This window comes from Vombatus ursinus, unplaced genomic scaffold (assembly GCF_900497805.2).
Source record: "Vombatus ursinus unplaced genomic scaffold, bare-nosed wombat genome assembly UNPS02006779.1, whole genome shotgun sequence".
Taxonomy (NCBI): domain Eukaryota; kingdom Metazoa; phylum Chordata; class Mammalia; order Diprotodontia; family Vombatidae; genus Vombatus; species Vombatus ursinus.
The window spans coordinates 20,246,721-20,262,682 of NW_020946557.1; the positions used below are offsets into that span (position 1 = coordinate 20,246,721).

The 15,962-nt window shown below is 33.5% G+C and overlaps 1 protein-coding gene across 2 annotated transcripts in view; it reads right to left on the minus strand.

Moving 5' to 3' along the window:
• PTPRK (protein tyrosine phosphatase, receptor type K) overlaps positions 1 to 15,962 on the minus strand; it is a 723,664-nt gene that overhangs the window by 300,369 nt on the left and 407,333 nt on the right. For both annotated transcript variants that reach the window (XM_027848590.1, XM_027848589.1), the window contains exon 7: positions 5,212 to 5,505. In XM_027848590.1, the coding sequence (XP_027704391.1) occupies positions 5,212 to 5,505 (294 nt within the window). The remainder of the gene's footprint in view (positions 1 to 5,211; positions 5,506 to 15,962) is intronic.

A 15,962-nucleotide genomic window follows, 5' to 3' on the forward strand; every position in this document is an offset into this window, starting at 1 on the left:
CTATCTATCTATCTATCTATCTATCTATCTATCTATCTATCTATCTAAAATTGTTGTTTTAACCATTAGAATATATGTTCTTTGAAGACAGGGACTGATTCACTTTTGTCATTGTGTTCCCAGTACATGAAACAGGACTTCACTCAGAGTAGGAATTTAATATATGCTTATCAACTGATTAATCCAGAAGACAGAAGATAGCAGCTAGGTGGCTACTGGATAGAGTGTTTGACTTCTATTCTGAAAGCCCTAAGTCTGAATCCTGTCCAGTCACTTCCTAGCTGTAGGACCCAGGACCAATCATTTAACCTCTCTGACTCAGTTTCCTCATGTATTATTATTATTATTATTATTATTATTAGGCAACTGAAGTTAAGTGCCCAGGGTCACACAGCTAGTAAGTGTGAAGTATTTGGTCTGAGGTCAAATTTGAACTCAGGTCCTCCTGACTTCAGGGCCGGCACTGTATCCACTGTGCCACCGAGCTGCCCCTTCCTCATATATTAAATAGGGGTAACAATAGCATCTGACTCCCAGGGATATTAGAAAGAAAAAAATGATGCATTTATAGTAATTTGAAAACCTTAAAGTGCAAGAGAAACACTAGCTATTATTCTTAGCTAGATACCTAGATTTAAATAACTAACTTAAAACACTATATAAATGATTTATTCTTATTGAGATATTAAAATACTGATACTTTCATCAATCTAAATATTTGCATCAGAATTTCCATCTTTCATTGAAAAGTCAACAAACATATAAGAAAAGGACATTTAAAAAAAAACAACAACAATATAAACTTCTCCAAGGGTAAAAGTATAGCCCTTTTCAAAGGGTTATTTTCATGCCACAAAACAACACATCAATGTGACTCAAATAAAAAGAAGTCTAAAAGATCAATACAATATTATTCTGAAATGTCAAGACATTTGTAAATTTGAAAACAACTGTGAGTATAAATAATTTTTACCTTCTTCCTCAAAATAAACTTTTATTCCTGGAATAAAGTACCTCATAGAATTTTATAAACATTCTTAACAAAGATACTGAAAAACATACTTTGAATATAAAAATTCAAAGAGGATTTTCATCTTCATAGTAAAGCATAACTACCATTATGGTACAATTTCATTTACTTTGAATGCTGTCACTATCAGACATTATACAAACGGCCAATTGCAACTGATTTCAGAATGGAACCAAAAAGTTCATTAACACAAATAAAAAGGTGACAAATGTATATTAAGCATGCATTACCAGAAAGAAAGAATGAGCAGCCATCTGTAAATAAATTACCATTTAAAATAGAAAAATGTTGTCAGTTCACTTTGGATGAAACAATGATAACCCAAAAAAGGAAAGGAGCTAGTACAAAGAAAAAGAAGAATTTGGTGGTGGAAGAGAAATCCAACTGCTGAAGTGTCTAGGCATTAGAGACTCATACAATTTTTTCTTACCTTTATTAGCCCTAAATAGTCAAAGGAAAGAATACTTCTGAAATTAACCTAAACTTCCTTTCTCAAGAAGGCAACAACCCTTCCCCCTGCCCTGCCCTGGCTCCTTCAAATCCTTCTTTCTCCTTCAGCATACATGTACAATTGTACTTTAATAGAAGAGTTCATTTTCTTTAACAAGCATTTATTAAATTTTTACTGTATGCAGAATATTATACTATGAATGAGAATTCAATAAATTTTGGTGAATATGGACATTATGAGGGAGGCAGCACATGAGAGTGGAAAAATGCAGAACACAGAGTCATGACTTGAGTTTGAATGAAGGTCCTGTTACCACCTGTTTTGACCTTGGGCAAATCACAAATTCTTTGGTCCTCTATTTCCTCATCTGCAAAATGAAATGATAGAATAGTAGCCACTCTGAGGTTCCTTTCAGCTTTAAATTTATGACTTTATAATCGCTTCCCTCTCCTACAACTCTAATACAACTCTGTCTCCTTCCATGTGTTGCCTGTAAAGGTAGCATTCCTCAACCTTTTATCCTTTGGCTTCTTTTTTCTATGACTTCTCAGTAGGTGATCCCAACTAATTCCACAGCTTCAGCTATCACCTCTAGTCCTGTTTTTTTCCCCTATGCTCTAAACCAGGCCTGTACAACAGATCTTGTGCAAGCCTGTTTTACATTTTCTACATTTTTCCCACCCCAAATCCTTTGATAAGCCACAAGTGGCACACAGGCTGTAAGCAGCCTGTGATGTTGTGCAGGCTTGCTCTAGACTCACATTTCCAATGACCTAACAGAGACCTCCACCAATATCATAAACTCCACTTTTTAAAACACACACATCATTTCTCCCCCCCAAAAAAACCCGAAAACAAACAAACAAAAAAAAAAACCTCTTAATCCTCATAACTCCTCTATTTCTCTCATTGGACTACCATTCTCCCAGTCACTCATGCTCAAATGCCAAATAATCTTTGATGACTTTTCTCCCCAGTCACAAACTTTCAGACAATCAACCAAAACCTGTGAATCATCTCTCTGTAACATTGGTCACATGCATTCTCCCTCTACATTTTCTACTACCACCCATCTGAGTTCAGATCTTTATTTCCATTTGTCTGGATTGCTGCTGTGGTTTCTTAAGTGGTTTTCCAGGTTGTTAAATGGTTCCTCTGAAATCTATCCTAAGCACCAGTTATCACATTAATCTTCCTACTGCACTGGCATGATCATATCTCTATACTACTCAAAAACTTGCATTAAGCACCCTGAGCTTACCAGGTAAGTTAAAAAAAAAAACTCCTCAACAAGTATTTATGACATACACAATGACTCCAAACCACCTTTCAAGCTTATTTCACAATATCCTCCTACACTGAATACAACTTAGACCTTTCAAACAACACATCTCTACCTGTGATGATGAACTTAAACATAGGATACCCACTCACTAATGTCAGTTTTAATTATTTGCATCTTACTCATCTTTCACAGACTTCCGTGAAGTCTTCCCTATTCCCTACTTCCCCCTTCAAACTGGAAGGAATCTCCCTCATCTGGTCTCAGAGTACTTTATACTTGTTTATTACACTTATCACATTCCAATTTCAACAATATTCATCTCTAAATGCATCTTATCACTGTTGGTGAGTAAAGATGGAAGACAAGGGACATATACCATCTTTGCATTTCCTTTTCCATTTAGCACAAAGAGTTGCATAGTTAGCATCTATTAATTTTTTTCTTGAATGACTGGATGCCAAGTTCATAAAGCATTACATGTTATCATTACTCTAAACAGAGTACACAGTACTTGTTTTTATAATAGCAATAAATATGAATTTTGGAGGAAAGAATGGAGGACATATGAAATGCCTGCCAGCTTTGCCTGCTACACCATTTCAATACTTCTACATGAGGAAGTAGTATTCACTTGATTCTCTTTATACATCTTTTCCCCTTCTATTACATGTATAGTTTATTACAATATCCTATGAAGGATATTAACAGTAGCAAAATACTAAAAAGAGAAAGAAAAGTCTAAAATGCTCAATTCTCACTAAAAGAAATTTGTCTCAATATTTACTGTGGTAAGTAACTGCCTAGCAACTGACTGACAAGTGGCAAAACATTAACCAATTAGTATGATTGAATTTTCATCCTTGATCTTTTGGTAATTTAACTGATGGCTGGTAGACTCAATAAGGTCTATCAAAGATATCAAAAATAATATTAGCTGAATAAAAGACAGTCATTGCTTACCTTATAGTATCAGTTGGCCCCCTAAAATTAAGCTTATGCCACACTTAAGTATCATGAGTATCTACCCTACCTCAGAATATGAAATCCTAAGCATGTAATGCATTTTGTGTATTAAAAGCATTTTTAAAGGCAGAAAGACTTGCACAAGAATCATGGAATTTGCAAGATATAAAAGAAGAAAGCTATTAAAACATTAAATACAAATAAAATTTTGGGCACTTTTAAAAATGATGAGTAAAATAACCTTAAAGTCCTATTTGATCCCCTTTCAAAACTTAAATGATTAAATGACTTTGAAAATAGATTTGCAACTCAATTTTGCAATTGAACAATATTTTGACCTGATAATGAATGTCACAGGAATTCTGCTTTGACATCTAGGAACTAGAGTACCTATTTTAACCAATGGTTAAATAACCAATGGTTTCAAAATTACACTAAACAAATAATTTATTTGCTGAGATAATTAAACCTGTGACTTTTTTTCTCTATATCAAATAGATATCAAAAGATTAAATATCATCCCTCCTTTAACACTGACAAGTACAGGGAATCTGTTCCCCCATCTACCTCAAGAATCCCTTCTCTTTTTCTGCCTCCTCTTCTTCCTTTCCCAATTCTCTCATTAAGTTTTTCTTTTGTGTTTCTCCACTGTCTATTTTCAAGGTTATTTTAGTATAAAGGTACTACAGTGATTTTGGAAATGCAACTATATAGACAGCAAATAGTCTACTTTGGACCACAGGATACTGAAGTCCTGTGCCAATCAGGAGTGATCAGCGACAGTTTTCTAAAGAGGATTAGCCACAGAGCTTTGATTCCATTGTGGTTATTTCATTTTACAATATGAAATGTGGATTTTGCACTAGAACAACATATTATTAGGCAAGAAATCTCCTACAGGTGTAGAGATTCATTATTTGGTTGAACAACCCACAAGGTCTTCTCTCTTGATGGCATATACACTTGCACCTGTCAAAAAGTCTGAATATAAGATTTGCAAGGGAAGCTAAATTCCCCAGAAGAAGATTAGCTAATACTGTGATTCAACAAGGCACAATATAGAAAAGGTCATAAATAGATAGTCACTATAATAAAAATGGATGTGTCATAACAAAAGCAAGATGAGTGCTGGTGCATTCTATTTGGGTTTGAAGAGATGAATACAATTCCTGAAATCATGTTATATGAACTAAAAGAGTTCTACCTTTTAAAAGATCTCAAAGACAAATTCTTTTGCAAAGGAATAAATCTTTGGAAAAGTTAATATAGCCAAGCTCTCTAAATTTGCTGTTTCTAAGGTCATACTTTACTTCAAGTGAAAAACATCTGTCCCTAATTTACCTTTTAATCTTTTTTTATCCCTTTAGATATTGTTAAAATAAGAAGCAGGAATGGAAGATACAAAAAGAATTAAAACTCATCATGTTTGCTAAAATGGCTACTTCACCATTAGAATAGAGAACAACAGTTACTCAATCTTACCAGCACATTTAGTTCTGGTGATAAGTGGTGGTCCTGGAAGTCCTGTCCCACCTTCTCCAGGTCTTGTGAGTAGAACACGGATCTCATATTCAGTATCTGGGTCCAGGTGCCATAGTTTATAGGTGGGTGCATTGACAGCATGAGTTTCTGTCCAGGATCCTGATGTCATTCGATATTCCACTTCTTTCAAGATAATGGGTCCATCACCAATAATGGAATTGGCATTTAGTTGAATCAACAAATATGTAGGCCCAACACCAAGCAGCTGGGGAGGAGCTATAGGTCGAGGTGGTTCTAAGAGAAATAAATGTGCAAAATAATCAGATAAAAACCAAATAACATATAATACAATTATGAAATATTCAAAAGCTTCTCATTACTCTATATATGACTGACACAAGTGAAACATAATCAAGCAGAAAAATAAATAAAAGGATAATGATCTATAGAGTGGTTTGTCAATTATAAATGGCATGTTTTACTGGATCAAAACCATTTTTTAGAGAAGATGAACATTCAGAGGTTTTGAGTACAAAAAGAAAAATAAAGAAAAGGTTTTGAAAAATATATCTCTGAAGAATAATAAGTTATGATAGTAAGACTCATTGTTTGGAAATGTGAACTTATAGAAATAATAAAGTAGTGTGCCAGTTCTTTTCTATTAGTTTAACCTAATAATCTGCTGTAAAATTCTAAATGTTGGCTAACTGATGCTAAGAAGAAATAATTTAGTATGCTTTGGCAAGATAGGTCTTTACTGAAATTCTGATACAATTTCTTTTTATGTAAGACTCATTCTCAAAAAGAGTATTGCACCTTTCCCCTTCACCCACACTACCAAGACACAAAATAATACATTGCAGCTAGACAGGTTTTTTTCTGAAGTTCTAATCTACATCCCAAACTGTTCTTCCCCTAACACAACTATGAATTTGTTTGAGTTCATATTGTCACAAGCAAATGTTTATTCAAGTTACAAGTTAAATTCAGTGGAGATTTAATATCTATACTATCAAAGTAGTAGGTACAACTAAACACGTAAATATACATGTTATGCCATTTACTAAATATTATCTTGTATAATTCTTTTTATTCTTTAAGAGTTTCCAGCTTAGGAGATGGGGAGGTGAGAGGGTGATGAGAATAGATGTAAAAGACAATCAGTATGTTTTTGATACATAAATCTCAAAGGAAGCTGGCTAGAGAAAATAAATAAGGAAAGAGAAATTTGTGCAAATTTCTTCTTAGAGTAACTAAACGTTACATATATTCAATAAGCAAACTGCACTTTACTAATAAAATGAGTTCCCTCATACATGCAAAGTTTGTTTTCATACCAGATGGTACATATATTGACTAATTTAAGTTAACTAGGAAACAATTCTAAATTCACAGCACACTAGATCTCTATCACCTATCAGGAAAGCTATAATTACAGCTCAGAAACAATCTGAAGATATCGGCCACAATCACTGTCAATGAATAAGAATTTTTCACGTAAAGGTGTATCAAACAATAAACCTTTATTGATGAAAACTCTACAGTTACCAAGGACCTTGAGCAAATACTAATGTAAGGGATCTTAAATTTCATCCATCAAAACTCCATTCCTTGTCACCGCAAACATAAGATCCAAACAAAAGCCTAAAACATGTAATAAAACTGTAAAACTCCTTTCTTCTATATTTTAAATTCTCAGAATACTCATTTCAAGTCAGAAAGGTAGACAATCATAGGATAATAAGATCATAGTTTTAGCTGGAATGGACCTTAAAGCTTCTTAAGTCAAACAGTGTTTATTTAATGCTTATATTGTGCCAGGCATAGTAAGAGCCTATTTCCTCCACTTGACAAATGAAGAAACTAAGGCACAATGAGGTTAATCTCCATAGTGTTTTATTATGATGACTTCTAAAAATACACTTTTGAGTTTATGGAGATCCTTTAGTGAAACTCTTTTTCCTATAGCTGGCTTGAAGAACTCAGCATTTCAATTCATATATTAAATGGTTAGTCAAACTTTAAGAGAAAACCAAAAATCAGAGAAGCAGTTCCAAATCTGAACTATGACAATTTTGAGTGCCACTAAGAAGCATATACTTTGATTAACAACATGATTATAATGAGTGAAATTTAGCATTAATGAGACTAATATACCACTGCATAATAAATTTTTTATGTTGGAGGTAAAGAGTAGTCATATATTAGCATATGTATTTTGTTTTTAGGCCCTGGAGGACAAGGATTCTTATTTATAAAATCTCTATTCATTTCAATAAATTATGCATGCATTTTAATCAGCTAGCAAATGAACAAGTAATTGTTCTGAAGCATTATTAATATTCTTTATAACGTAATACACTAGCAAACCCAAAGGTATGGTGTAACCAAAGTCCCAGTAGTACATGTGATACCATTTGAAGCATACAATCCCAATCTACCAGACAAACTTTTCTGATGTTGCCCAATTAACTTTCAATCATGATTGAAGGTTATTCTATAACAAAATGTGTGATAAAATTCCTAATTATAATCTTAAGTTGTATTTTTGCTTAAAAATTTCAAACTAAAAAATGTAGCTTAAAGTAAAAACAATTAGCATATAATATAATCCAATTATTTACATTTCAATATTTTCACTGCTTCAAATTTCATTTCAACTCAGAAAATATAAATAAATTAACCAAGTGAAAAAACAGAGAAAGAAGTCTCAAGGCCAAAAAGAAGTCATAGACAGAACCAGAAATATATTTTAAGGTATCTATAATAACCAAGGTCTCCCTGAATTCCCACAGCTATATGCTTCATTCAACAAACTCTCTTCCCTTTCTCATCTACCATAAAATCTTATCATTCATTTTAAAGTGTACTTATGAAATGTGTCAATTGGGCCTCAGGAAAAAAAAAGCATTTCAAAAATAATCCTAGCACTATATGAAAAGGAACAAAATACATACTATGAATCCAGAGGTTAGTTAGGTAGTCCAGTGGACAGAAGTTGGGCTTGCAGTCAAGAAGACCTAGGTTCAAATTATTTGCCCTCTCAATCCAAATGTTTGTGTCACATAGTAGCTGCATGACACAGTAGCCCTGAGCAAGTCAATGAATCTGTTTCCCCTTCAGTTTCCTCTAATGTTAAATGATGATAAGAATAGTTAATGATAATAATTCACAGGGTTGTGATGATTAAATGAGGTAAAGTTTTTAAAGTGCTTAGCACAATACCTGGCATGGAGAAGGCACTTAATAAGTGCTTCTTTCCAACAAACTCTTTTGTTTCCATCTATTACCAGTTCCTAAGAATCGAATTCCTTATGATTCAATTCAATTAAACTTATTAAGCATCTACCATGTGCAGAGCACTGTGCTAGGATTTGCAGAAATATAAACATAAGTAAGATGAAGCTCCAGCCCTCATAGAGCTTATATGAAGTCTGGAGTTGGAAAGGGGTTATGTAAGGGAGAAACATATATATACACAAATAGCTATAATAGGAAATATGATCTAATAAGTGTGTAAGACAAGTAGGACTCTTCAAGGTTTGAGGAAGAAAAGACAATTATTTGCCAAAGTATTTAGAAAGGCTCTTTAGATGGAGCTTGCATCTGAGCTGGAACTTCAAGAATAGAAAGTCATAGAGGGAAAAAAATGTACAGTTTTGTTGGAACTTAATATATGTGAATGATAGCAGTATAAAGTTGTAAAGATAGGAAGGGTCCAAGTTGAAGAGAGTCTTGAATGCTAAGCTGTATTTAAATATTGTTTGTTAGCTACTAGGATGCTAGTAAAAGTTTTGAGAAGAGGGATAATATGACTAGATTTGTGAATAAGAGAAATTGATGTTGCAATAATGTGAAGTATGAACTGGAGGGGTCAAAGTTGGAAAGGAGGAAGTTCTTTTGGAATGTTATTGCAACAGTTCAATCAAATATTAATGAGGGTCTGTATTAGAGTAGCAGAAGCAGGAACTAGGAGAAGAGAACAGATAATAGGAATAATGTCAAGGTATAATGAATAGGACTTGGAAACTTGGAATGATTATAGAAAGGGTGCTTACAATAAGTGATTTTAGAGACAGGGTATTATGTTGAATAATTATTTTTGATAATTATTCCTTATTTGATCAAATAAAATAATGAACAAAATGAACTACATAAACTGAAAAATGCAGTTTTAGAGTACTCTTATCATCATTCTTGATATTCATTAAAGTTTAGGTCACCAGTTCCTATATGTAGTAATGTAATAAATAAGGATGATAAAAATATTACTCAAATGAGCTACAAATATTGATTCTATACAAATGTTGCATGGGGCCATATTTTATAGTTACATAAATCTAATATATTATCAACAAAGCTTTGATTTGACCTTTTAGACTTTGCTTATTGCAAAGGTCAGCCAACCAAGTTTAAAGTAGAATTTGATGATAAAGTTAATGTAAAATGTGGTCATTACAAAGTATTCAGGTTCTATTTTTTTTTGTTATTGCTTTGATTTACTTTTCTTTCCATTATTTTTGTTGCACTAATTCTTTATGCTATTTTACCTGGGTCTTACTTCATTCTGAATCAATTCACTGAAATCTTCCCATTGCTTATCTCATTCTTAATACTGTTATTTCACTTTGTTTCCTCTTTCTGGTGGTTCGTCCTATTGGTTCTAATTCTTATTTACAACATCACTAATGTGAAAATATGTTTAATAGGAATGTATATGTATAGCCTATATCAAATTGAGCGCTGTCTTGGGAAGGGAGGCAGGGAGAAAGGAGGAGAAAAATTTAAAACTCAAACACTTATGAAAGTGATTGTTGATATATCAAAATAAATTAATTAAAATTACTGTTATTTCTTATTGCACAGAATCATTCCATTACATTCATGTACAGTACCTTAACTTATTTGGTCATTCTCAAATTGAAAGGAGTTCACTTTTTACTACTACAAAAGTGCAGCTATAAATATTTCAGTGTATATAGGACCTGTCAATCATTTCAGTGGATATGCCTGGCAGCATAATCTCGAAATGAAAGGGTATGGGCATTTTAGTTACTTTCTTAATATAACTCTGAATTGATTCTCCAAATGGTTAGACCAGACCAATTTTTTAATTGATTAAAAAAAAGTTACTGAGAGAGAGAATATACTGTCTTTTAGGGTAACACAAAATCAGTATTACTCCATGTCCTGTTATGGAAATAAACTCTCATGAAAGACTGTCATCCCACTCTCCACCCTACCCCCCAAAAGCAAGCAAACAAACAAACAAAATTTCTCTTGTCCAGGTTAGGTCTAGTTTGTCAATGCCTTTCTTCAAATATGCTCCTAAAACTAAACACTGTACTTCAGATATGGGCTGATAAATATAAAATACAATGCAAATAACCTCTCATTTGTGGGGTCATGACAATTATAGTAACAAAGCTGTGGGTGCTACCTTTGGCAAATGTAATATGCTTTTGGTTCACTTCATTCTTACAATCAAGAAATATCCCTAGGTACTTTTCCTATGAACTGTTTTTCAGCAGGTCTCCCTCAAATTGTTTCATGTAGGTAATTTTTTTGCATTCTAAGGCTGAACGTTGCAGTGATATTTTGTAAAAGTTCATTTTTACCTAATATCCCTACCTTTCAAAAGACTATTTTTTAAATCATTTGGTTCACTCCTGCTAGTTTTCCACTAATCAATTAACAAAAGTCTGCAATTCTGGGAATTCAAGGGATATGGAAACAAGGTTTGAATAGATGGAAAACATAACAACACTGACATTCTAAAGGATACACTGTGGTGCCCAGGACTAGAGGGTAACATTATTAATGACGACAAGAACTACATTTGAATCTCAAATGCTACCATTATTGCATATTTGAATATTTTGTATCGATGTATGTATATAGCCTTTTTGGTTGATTCTTTGGATTTGATACATCTACGTAAAATACAAATAAAAGAAATCCCCTACTACTTGCCTAATTTACATTAAGAGAATACGGAAGCAGGCAAAGATAAACACTGGAGGTTCCTAGGCCTAGATATTTTAAACAATGTATACAGAACATGTTCCCAGGCAAAAGGATTCAGAATTAAAAGATTGCATTCTTGGTCTTAGGAAGTGTACCGATGATTTTTGGGAACATCATGTAATTGTCAGACGTCAGGGATCAACTTTTAGTCACAAGGCAGAGGGTCTACCCTGTGACTTTGAGCATTGGGTATGGTTCTTTCAAGCAGTTATCTTAAATGTGATAGTTAAAGACTACGATATAATGTTAAAAGATCTTCTACTGTACCATCACTTGGTGCTTATATTTCACTTTAGGAACATAAATTAGAGGGGTCCATTCAGCATAGAAATAGAGGAAAATCTGAAGGCAGAAGAAATTATTACAATATTTTTAATAATTACATTAATATTTATGTAACACTTAGCAAGTATTAATCCTCTACAGAAAAGGATTAGTGAGTTTCAGAAAAGCTGTGACGTAAATTTAACAAATAAAGGAAGTGTTGAAATCCAGGCTCAAATCCAGGCCTTGGTCAGTGAAATGAAAACAAGAAAATATATAGCTACATATACCAATGCCCCTAGTTAAGGAAACATACAATCTCAATTTCTATCAATTAGTTCAATGAAACTTGGTTTTGTTATATTCCTACTGGAGAGTAGAGTTCCTTCTTCACTCTTCTATGTACTCTTTCCTCTTCCCCAAAATCAAATTATTCACCTTTCCATTTTTGTTAAAAAAAAAAAAGCCAATTAGAGCTGTTACTATAAGTATAACTTAGTTTCAACGGTTATCTGTATAAATATGCAAACTACCAAACTACATTTTACCAGGTCTGTCACCAAGGAGCAGTTTAGACTATCTTTGCAGCGCCAGAACTCCAAAGACAAGATACTACTTGAAACAGAATAATGTAATATTTGGCTTTTAAAAAATTATGGCTGAAATTGTCTTCAAAAATAAGATATACCCCACTTTGCATTTTTAACCTTGTAACTAATGGCTCCTTCTGACATTGATACACAGCACCTACAAAATGTTACTATTTAATTAAAGGAGTTAGTTGACTGGAACAAAAGAACACTTTCTAAGCAATTGCTTAGTGACCAAGTGGCATCCAATGATTTATCCAGTTCATATAAAAAGGCACATCTGCAAACCTAGCCAATAATTCTTATTGGTCTTTTACTACAATCAGAGTGACTAAAACATTTATGATCAATGGGCATGTGTATTTATACATATATGTTCAATATTCTTCTCTATGAAACGTATATTTGTGCTACATTTTAAATGTTATTCATTCATTTTACTCATGTCCAACTCTTTGTGACCCCACTTGGTGTTTTCTTGGTAAATATATTGTAGTGATAGTCATTTCCTTCTCCAGCTCATTTTGCAGATAAGGAAACTGAGGTAAACAGGGTTAAAGGACTTGCCCAGGGTCACACAGCTAGTTATGTGCCGGAGACCAGATTTTAACTTAGGATGATGAGTCTTCCTGACTCCAGGTCCTGAAGTGCACCACCTAGCAGCCCTACATTTTAAATGTATCTGACAATATATTGAAATGGTCAAGAATATGAATGAAGAAATGCTATTCAAAAAAGATTAAAATGTACTAGGCCCAGAATATAAATCAAAACTTTCTTTGATCTTGGCTCAAATTTAATTTATCACATATAACCTGATGACATTAAATGACACTGTTTACTGTAGACAGCAATTTTGTCTTTCAAGTTTCATGATACATCTACCTCTGTGTGTATGTATGTAAGACACTTTAAAAACAATAAGAAGCAAGTTCTGTGGAACTTGGAGTGTTTCATCTTTGTGACATAGGACTTTTCTAGAAAAAGTGATGAAACAGAAAAAAACTTATTTCAGCAAAGATATTGCCAAATTCTGCATTTGGAAGTACATATCCTATGCATTATCATATCAATTTGTTAACCTTGATTTGGAAACCTCTCCACAACAGCCTTAGCACTTTTTGTAAAATAAAGAGGCACTACAACACATGGTGTCTTTTTTGTCAGAAGAGACCGTAAACCTCCAATACTTGAAGAATATTTGAAAAGATGATACCTTAAACCTCCAATATTTTGAGAGCATTTGAAAAGATGAAATTCTCTGAAATCAAAGTGGTTTTGGACTTTAGTTCATACATACCAAATGCAGAATGCATACTATCCCAGGAAACAATTAGACATATGATGTTCCCTTTGACAAAAAAATAACAGTCTACTACCCAGGCATTTATACAATGAATTGATTCAGGGAACAATGAATTACTCAGAATAATTCATGACTTTACATAAGCCTTCATGGGTATCACAATACACAAAGCAGCAACCTTCATAGAGGATAATGAATGAGTTATATATCACTGTGAATGAGTCAGGAGTTAATGGAGAAAAAGAATTTGAAACATGGAAATACTCATCTCAATTCTATCAGAGGTTGAAATATTTACACACATGAAGAAAATGATATCTACTTGACTCATTTATAATGACTAATCATAAAAGTACTGAGATAAAAAGTGGAAAAGGGAAGGAATATACTTCTGTTATTCTTGTGGGTTTCTCCCCATTATCCTAGGGATCAGGTGTTGATCAGTTATCTTTAATGAATAATAAAATAAGGCTGCAGAAAAAGGTACTAAAATATTTGACAATAATATCTGTTATGACACTTTCCATGCCTGAAACATGTTAAAAGTATGCCTTGTTCACTAAATAAGCTGATTATACAATTACATGTAAAAGTAGATACAGCCATTTCTGTTATAACATGTTTTTGAAAAATGTGAATTTGTTCCAGTGAAATATATTATGGAACATTTTGAGCATAACTTGAATTTCGAGCTTGCTGCTGTATAATTTCTTCTGTGAGACACAGTAATAGAACTAAAAAAACTCCATCACATCACAATAATTTACAATTTGCAACCCTTCCAACACCCACTTCCACAAGCAAACTTCAGGTCTTTGTCAAGGTAAAGTGTCATACTTATTGCATATCTTCTGATTACAATAGGAGATATAAGACGAGAAAAGCTGGTCTACACTCTCACTCACCACCTTCTACCAAGACACTAACTTGCAGCCTACCCACTTACTCATGCTACCTAGGGCATAGGCCCACAGACATTGTTATTATTTGTTGTGGTATTTTTGTATTTCTTAATATGTATAAAAATATGCTACCATTTTTTATTAGTGCCTATTTTTTTTGTGTGTCGCTGATAACATTTTGATCATTGTTTGAGCTTGTAGGTTCATTTTCCCCATAAAATTTGTGTGTTTTATTGCAAGATTTTCTAGATAGGTGCTTTTGGTGATTGCACATGCCAACTTATAGCGGAACTGCCTATATATCACCTATACTTAGAAACAAAGTAAGTAGTTTATAGTAATGTTCCTGATGCTCTAAATGAAAGTAGATAAAAATAGGTTAGATGGAAAGCTAAGTCCAGTAAAAGAGTAGGTCATTGGTTTGCAATTCAGTCTATGGACTGAATGATTAAGAATAACAACAACAGCTAGCAATATGGCACTTTCAAAGAAATTTGGAAAAATTATCTCATTCTGTCCTCACAGCTCTGTGAGGTAGCTACTGTTATTATTACTCTTTTACAAACTTACAAACCGAAACAGAGGCTAAGTGACTTACCTAGTTGGTCTGAAGCTGGATTTGAACTCAGGTGCTCATGAATCCAGATTCGGCTTTCTATCCACTGTACCTCTTAGCTTCCTCTTTTAATTTATACTAAGAAATTTTAAACTGTTAATCAAGCAAATGTTTTATATACAAGTGGAATAACTTTTTCCATTTCAAATTTTTAACCAAATGGATCATTATCGTAGTCATCTTTTTTCCCCCTATTTTTGTTAACAGGCAGTCACAAATTCATGAAATTTACATGAAAACTAGGTTTATTACAAGAGAAATAAATGTGTATGTGGAATCCAAAGAGTTCACAATCCATATAGAAATTTCCATTTTTATAACTGCAAGACAAAGGAAGGAGGAGATACCAGAAAGGGGAATGGCATGGGAAGGAGGAAAGTGCAATAAAGGTGGGAAAAGGACAAAAGCCCTCCTGAAGATGAGGAGGAAGGTGATGGCAAAAGCCACATTATTTTCCCTTGGGAACCTCTAGACTATGAAGATAAGATGGTCTGCTTAACTACACAGGTCCCAGCTACACAATCCTGGTACAGACTGGCTAGCACCTTTCTTGACTGCCAAGGACACTTGGGGGTAGACTCCCAAGCTGGACTGCTTGAAATTCAAACCACGCATTATGTCAGCTCAGGTGGGGTGTGGGGAGGGGGGCCTTCATCCTTAACACATTCAAGGCCTCCTGCTTTCTCTAGGTCCAGTGTTGATGGAAAATATGACAACTCAAAAAGACAAGTTCAGAGGACCCCTTAATAGTCCTTAACATTTCTCAAAGTATCTCATAGTAGTATAACAAAGATGTGCCTATTACAAATAATTAAGGTAAATTTTCAATTTACTTTGGATTATCTATAGGCAGCCAAAAGACTAAAAAAAGGTTTTATATTTCCAAACTTAACTAAGTTCATCAATAGTGAAAGTAAATGTCCAGGATCCTTAAAACTATTCTTGACCACAAAGCAACCCCATCTTCTAAATTATTTAAGAAATACACACTGCCAGAACACACACACACACACACACACACACACACACACACACACACACACACA